This window comes from Quercus lobata, chromosome 5 (assembly GCF_001633185.2).
Source record: "Quercus lobata isolate SW786 chromosome 5, ValleyOak3.0 Primary Assembly, whole genome shotgun sequence".
NCBI lineage: Eukaryota > Viridiplantae > Streptophyta > Magnoliopsida > Fagales > Fagaceae > Quercus > Quercus lobata.
In genome coordinates, this window is record NC_044908.1 from 72,806,927 (window position 1) to 72,814,982 (window position 8,056).

General features: G+C 33.7%; 1 protein-coding gene across 1 annotated transcript; it reads right to left on the reverse strand.

The window, feature by feature from the left end:
• Nucleotides 1-536: 536 nt before the first annotated feature.
• LOC115992544 (L-ascorbate oxidase homolog) lies at nt 537-7,266 on the reverse strand. The gene is made up of 8 exons (XM_031116751.1): nt 6,828-7,266; nt 6,557-6,666; nt 4,701-4,971; nt 4,476-4,578; nt 3,937-4,282; nt 3,280-3,648; nt 3,094-3,172; nt 537-1,017 (listed from the first exon to the last, which is right to left on the reverse strand). The coding sequence occupies exons 1-8, from the start codon at nt 6,966-6,968 to the stop codon at nt 799-801; spliced, it is 1,638 nt and encodes a 545-aa protein (XP_030972611.1). The 5' UTR covers nt 6,969-7,266; the 3' UTR covers nt 537-798.
• Nucleotides 7,267-8,056: the final 790 nt, after the last annotated feature.

An 8,056-nucleotide genomic window follows, 5' to 3' on the forward strand; every position in this document is an offset into this window, starting at 1 on the left:
TGAATAGAGAAAGAGGAATGGGAGACGTTAGAAGAGAGATATAAAGGGAGAGATGGAGAACTATGAATAGAGAGAGAGGAATGGAAAACATCTCCTGGAACGTTCTTCATGTTCTTCCAAAAAAGAGAAAAAAAAATTTAATTTAACTAATTTCTTTTCCTTTTTTAAAAAATAATTAGGTTAGAAATTTTTATATTATTTTATATGATTTGACTTTTAAAAAAAATTAAATTGCTGATGTGGCATTTTTTAATATTATTTTAATAGACACGTCAGCATTTGCTGTTGGACTGTTTGCCACGTAAGATATTTCTGTTAAATGAGTAACGGCAGGGACCAAAACGGGAGGCGTTTTTCAGGATAGGGACTAAAAGCGGTACAAATAAAATGTAGGGACTAAAATGAGAATCGCCTGAAAATGTAGGGACTAAAATGTGTTTTTCGCCTATTTATTATTCATTTTAAACAATGTTCACAATTCATTATCTGTGGTGAGTCTTATGACTTCTATCTAATGTAATAGTCACACTCAAATATGTATCCTCATCAGAAACTAGAGATTTCCAAAGCTAATGAGGTTATAAACAATGATGCTGTTCAGAAGGACATTGGAGTCTACATCTAAGAGCCATTGGGACTGATAACCCATCCAGGACAAAAGAACAATAGAAATAAGTAGTTAATAACAACTCAAAGCTCAAGTTGAGCTCTTGCATTAATTTCCCGCAAGGACCACCTAGTCCTCACACCAAGAATCGTGCATGCATGTCACCCTCTCGTGACAAAATTAATGTCTAGCTACTTCTTAAAAGGTCTTGTATGGCGGCCTCTTGCCCGACCACAAAGAATTGCATTCTTTGGGATTGGATATTCGTCTCTCCAAGAGTTTGCAGGGGAGTATACCCGGAGATAGAACTGCTGGCCCAAGTACTGCCTTGCCCAATTCTCAGACCTTATGTTCCACATTCCCACATTGTCCAGAGCCATGTAGATTGCAGTCCATGATCTAGGATACACCTGCATTCATGTCAAAATTCCATTAATAAAACTAGAAACAGCATCTAGAAATTTCACAATGCCAACAATTATAATGAACTAGTCGCAGACTCGCGCGATGCATGGGAAAATATGATATGATTATTTTTTATTGGATAATTATTGAATTAATATATCAGATTGTATATTATTAAAAATTCAACGCGTTATTTGAAATTATGTTTTAAATTAGAAATTTTGTGTAGTGTAACAAAATATATATTGTGGTTACTGGTTAGGTATTATATATAGTGAGATATATATGAAAACACAATGCAATAATTTTATTTTAAAATAAATTGATAGTGTGAGAACTATTAGACCAAGTTGTAACTATGTATACTTTGTTTATTACTATATAGATGTATACGATTTAACTCTTATAGATATATTTTTCTCAAAAACATAAATTTAAGTCTCTTTCTTCCTCACAATTGAAACTAAGTGAAAAAGTAAATAAAGATAACTATGCAATAGATCATTATCAATAAATCATATATTATAAAGTGGAAATATAAAATCAAATAAAATAAAATGCAAAAAGAAAAAGTTCCTTAAGTATCTATACATTAAAAAATTAATAGCACAATGATGCTATAAAGTAAATTTTATTTTATCTTATTCTCTTTTTGGCATTATTAGTAAAGATGATCAAGTAAGCAAAGTAAAAGCTTACCAAGAAAGTTCAAATTAACTAAAAATTTAATGGTGGAGATGCTAATTATTTGTAATAAAATGACCAAAATAAAAATAACAAATAGATTTGAGAAAAACATATAAGATTTCTAAAAGGAATTTTACCAAAACACATGGGATGCAACAATACAAAATTACTATCATGAATAACTTTTTTTTACTTTTTTGATACTCTACAAATTAATAAATAAAACTTTATTCACTTTTTTTCACCGTATAGACTATAGAGTGATTACAAAATAACAAAAAGTTAAGGAACTTATAACAAAAGGCTTTTTGTACAAAATTCTAGTAGAAGGGAGACTAATAGGCCCTCCACTTTCTTCAAGACAGGGAATTATGAAAGATCATACATCCTTTGCCTACCCTTTTCTCTTTCTCAAATTCACATTACCAAAGAAGTATATGAAACTAAAAACATTGTGAATACATCTTTGTTCAGTAGAAATCCATTGGTAGGCACATTCAAATTTGTAACCATGTATATTTTGTTTTGATATAAACTCAAATTTCTATTTAAAAAAAAAAAAAAAAAAACTACATATTAACCCAAACCAAAATTCAACCAATGCTATAAGAGTGATTTGTGATAGAAAATTTAAAAAATACAACACCAAAAAATTAAATAAAAAAACCATCAACCTAAATTAGAGTTATAAAGAACAAAAATCGAGAGAGAGAGAGAGAGAGAGAGAGAGAGTACTTACAGTTTTTGTGTGGAAAAAAATATAGATTGAATCAAATAAATGATATCAAATTTATACAAAATAAGATGGGGGAGAAGAAGAGTTAAAATATAAGAAAGAGGAAATGATAAAGAAAGTTTAACAATAAAGTAAAGAGTAGTAGGAAGATAAAGAGGCAAAGAAAGAGAGGAAAGGTTGGAGGAAGAGAAGAAGAGTTTTTTTTTTTTTGAATAGGAAGATGAAAAGTTTAAATATTTAATTACTTGAAATTAGAAAGAAGAAAACGAAAAGTTGAAATCAATTTGGATAGCTGAATATAGTTAAACATTTGCATCTAATGTATAGTAACGTTTGTAATGAATAGTAAACATGTGCATATATCCACTAAATGACAATGAATTATTTAATTTTAACAATTAATTGAAATTAGAAAGAAGAAAATGAAAAGTTGAAATCAATTTGGGTAGCTAAATGGTCAAATATTTGCATTTATCCATTAACTATATTTAATTATTTTATATAAAATAAAATAGAAAAAGCATAAAGGAAATTAAAAAAAAAGTATGACGTGGCTGATGAGGTGGTTCAACAGGAGCACAACAACATTAAATTCTACGTCTCAGCTTTTAGATATAATAGATTGCTAGATTTTCAAAAGGACAAGCTTTGTATATACCTGAGTAGTGCAACGGGCAACAGTGTCTCTCAAATTGTAGACTGCTCTACTTGCAGGTGTCCACTGCCCTCCATCCATCCTGATTATCCAAAGATTGCCAACTTGTTAACATACTTTGAGAAATACAAATTGAAACTTGCAATTCAAGTATATATGTACTAAGAGAGATTACAGATATATGCTTACCCCATAACAAAGAAGGAATGGCCATCAATGTGCCATGACTGAACGGTGTCCTCCCAATTTTGGAACACAATCTCTATATAATCTCGGAAATTAGCACCCATGACAGAAGTCTGAAGGTAGCCACCATTTCCCCCAGTGGGATTACTAGGAATGCTTCCAACGCTAAAAACTCCTTGGATGTTGAAGTAGTCAGCAAGTTTTAGTGGAGTGTCTGCTGGAATATATGAGACACTATTGACTGCATATCTCTGCTTTCCATTAATATAAGGAGCAGAGTTTGCAAGCATGATTGTGCGGCTAGTTTTGATCATTCCATAGTGGTAAGAACCTTGGGGATTAGGTCTTGGCCCACTTGCTGTCAGATTCCACCTGATTGAAAAGCATGATACATAAAAATGAATAAAATTGTTCTGCTAAATAAGAATTGAGGATGATTATAAGAAAGTTGATTCCACAAATAATTAATTGCTTTAATGAACATATGTATACATCAAATCTATGTCTTAATAGGTACGGGAGGAAATTTTCTGCCGCAACAAGTGTTAAAATGGAAAGAATCATAATACCATATGGCATGAAAGTGAGCTTAATAAGCACATTGAAAAAGCCAAGCATAGAGATAAGCTTCTTAAAGAAATTATGTGGAAAAATAACTACCGTATAGATCTGGCCTGGCTGAGAGATGAAGCAATTTGAGTGGTAGGACCAACAGGGATGGGACCAGAAACTCCATTGTGTGAATTGCTGTAGTGAAGAATGGCTGTTGTTGTCAGTACCCGAGCTGTAAAGCGTGTAGAAACTGCAATGTAGTAATCCTGGGCAGGCTGATCAGCTGTGACCAAGACAGAATAAGTCTGTCCAAGATGGATATCAAGGGAAGTGTAGGTGTTCTGGAGCGTGTGAGAGCCTTCTACCTCTATCAGCTTCATTTTGTGGCCCTGAATTCTGAAGTTAATTGATGTTGTAAGCCCCACATTCGATATCCTGAGCCTATAAGTCTTTCCTGCAAACAAATTGTTGAAACAATGAGATCCCGGTACATGCAGTTTCTAAGATTATGAGACTAATTAATCACTTTTCTAATCATAAGGTTAATATTTATGGTGAATTCCAATAAACACAAGCACATTAGTTATGAAAACTTCAACGGTTAAGAGAATTACAGTGAGAGAGAATAAAGGTTCATTAATACACACCTTGATCAACAGTAAATGTGTAACCATTCCACCCACGACCATTGATGAGAAGTCCATCAGGGAAGGGGAGATTGCGACCACTGTCCAAGAGTCGTCTTAGTATCTATAAAACCAAAGTGAGACTAGATTAAATACTAAGGAACAGGTTCTATATAAGCCAAGAAAGTAAAATAACTTCAAGGTTCTGGTTCCCCTGCACACGGATGTCAATGTAGAGGTGCTTACATATTGATTTGTCTTGTACCAGTCCCCAGCCAATATGGTGAAGTCACCAGCAGGAGAAGGGAATGGAACCGGAATCTTTGGGCGGCTCCAGATTCTGATGCCACCAAACCCTCCAGCAGCTTTCTGGAATCCAAATGATGGGAAGTAGAAATAGCTACCAATCTGGTCCTTCACTTGGATAAAATAAGTGAAGTTTTTTCCTTGTCGGATTGGACAATTAGTGCCATACATTCCGTCCTGCCATGAGTTCCGCCTCTGCTGTATGCCATTCCTGTGGACAAAACACATGACAAAGTAATCGAATTAAATATAACTTGTTCAGAATTTTGTTCCAAGACCTTATAGAAGGGGAAATTGTACATTGTCTGGTAGCTGTGGAATGAAATACTAAATGCAGTGTTGGAGGATATCAACTATCCCAAAGGTGCACACCACAACTGCTGAAAAGAAGTAATCATATGCCCTATTTGCTGAAATACTAACTAGTTTTACTAAAATGAAGTAATCCACCTTAAATGAGGAGAATTATCTACTCAATAAAATATAGATCTAAGCCAATCAGTCATAAGATAAGGGTGTCCTGGTTTCTTTCCAGGCTTAAAATTCCCTTTACCATTTTTAACATGGAAACTACCACATCTCTGCACCTTGTAAGACAATGAAGGTTCACAGAAGGAACCCAAAAAAAAAAAAAAAACACACACACACACACAAACAAAAAAATATGACCAACTACTAAATACGTTTTAAGTTATCAAAAAATACGCATTTCCTAAAAAAAGTCATCCAAAAATATTGCATGTGAAGATTCTGATCTCTAGCGATTTTTTTTTTTTCTTGATTTAGAGGTATGGTAGCTTAATGCCAAATACAACCTCGATAAAGGTGCAACTTTTATAAGAAACAACAGATCTGGGCTAGCTGGCTACAAGGAATAATGAAGGTAATTGATGGTAAACTATCCATATCATAATGGACCCATATGCTCCAGAATAACCCATTAGGTAAACAGGCCAAGATTCAAGACCTGAATTTGACTTAATCATAAAAGGTTTATAAATTGACTCTGATTTGAACATTTTTACCACATAAACATCTACACACACACACACACACACATATATATATATATATAATTATTCATTTATTAATAAAGTAGATAAAGGCATGCACAGATCTAGCATGTGGGATTGAAATTAACAACATGCTATCAGCTGCTCAAACAGAATTTTTGATTATCTTGGACTTCAATAATGAGGCTAAAGAGGTGTATTAGTAAGAAAAATAAGATCCAACCATAAAATCCACTATAAACCAAGTCAGATTCTAAAAGTGAATATCTGCAAGATGTGAATTAACGGGACCCAGCCCGACAGAAGTGACTATAAAAGCAAAGATGCTTTTTTAAGATTCTTGAACAAAACACTTCCTTTTATTATTCGAAAGCAACCCCAAAAGTTCACCAAATTCACCTATCTTAATGACTCCTTGATATTTCAGTATTTAAGAACTAAAAAAAAAACACTAACAAAAACACAATTCAACATTAGTACTAATGTAAAAAAAATTAGAAGCCATAGATCCATAGATCTTAATTAAGTGTGTCTATCTGTTTCAAATGCTGCTAAAATAGAGGGAATGAGAAAGAACAGAAAATAGCATTGGAGTTATAGATTGTTTTGACCAGTGAACGGTGATAAACTCAGCTCATTTCTCAGTTTAACCGATTGTTGCTGAAAGTACCAGATATAGTACCAAAATGAACGACATTTTTTGTTTTTCTCTTTCACTTTCTTGCATTTTTCCAAACCTAAAGAACATAAAGCAAGTCTATCAGAAAAATTAAGGCACTTTACCAAGAAATGAGGAATGGCTCCCTTAGGTAGTTGAACACATTGATAACCAAGTTTTCATTTGTAACAGCATCGATTTGAGGCCCTGGGAATTGCCCATTTATCAAAATCCCCTGCAAAATTGCTCACATTTACTCAAGCAACTCAAAGATACATCACAAAGAAACTAGCAAGAAAAGCATTTTCCAAACAAGAGTTAAGCAAAGAAACAGAGTTGCAGAAGCAAAAGAAACAGAGAAATGAACACAATTGGGGGGGGGGGGGGGGGGTGTACCTGTTGCTTAACACCAAGAGGGTAAATATCACCGTAAGTGACTTTCCACGTGAAGAACCTATACGGGTCTTCACCATTAACGCCATGAACAAAAACAAGAACCAAAGCAATGAAAAAACAAAGAACCCTGCAGTCTCTCATTGTTCCTTGTTCTCTTTCTATTTCCTTCACTCAGTAACTACTTGAAGAATGTGTACCACAATGAGTTTAGTGGAAAACTAGATCTACAAAAGCCAAAGGATACTCTCTTCAAAAGCACCACTGTGAAGAAACTGGAACTGGTGCTGATGGGTCTGTTTTTCTCTCTCTAAATCTGTCTAAAAATATAATGCTTTTTTCTAACTTCGTTTTGTGGTGCTTTGATCAGTGAGTGAGCAGAGCTCAGTTTTGTATGCAAGTGGAACAACAAAATGAACTGGCTCGCTTGTGAGCTGTCAGTGTGGTTTGGTTTCAGTCTTAAGTGCATGAAATATAGTGCGGTAGATAGTCCAGTCCAATCATGTACCGTGAATTCCAAGTCGGTTGGGGGCAAAAGTGGGTCTAAATTGATGTTGGATGTTCTTGAGTGGCTTGGAATTTCAGTGTGTACTGGGATCAGAGTGATAGATAGTGTAAGACATTGGAACTGAATTTGGTAAGTTACGGGAATGACCTTTTCACGTGCACTTATGGAGCTGTCCCTACAAGTGTTGGCTGAGATTAAATGCGATATTCCTCAGCTTTTACTGTTTACTGCATAAATTTATTTTAGGACTTGATTTGCTGTGATGGTAGAACATGAAATGCCATGGTCCTGTTCAAGTTTTGAGTTTGAAGATTATTTGCGTATGTGTTTATTCATCCAATTGTTTGATATGTTTTAGACTTTATTCCCGCTGAGCAACCTCATCAGCTCTTGCAAAATCTTGCAAAATACAAAAAGTAACTTATTTTACATATTTTGACAAAAAAAACACCCACATCAGTGGGTATAAAATTGTGCATAAATGTACAAGTGCACGGTTACTGTAACTCTTTTATATATTATTTTAGTATTATTTCTCTCCCCTTACATTCTCTCTTCTACTTATTCTCTCTCTCTCTCTCTTTAACTCATAAAAATATTATTTATATAAAATATAGTGTATAATAGATGAATTGATGTAGGTATTTTATAAAAATGATGAAGTAAAATAAAAAAGTAGGTTTTTTATTTTTTTTTAAAATTTATGTAAAATAGACGAAATCTT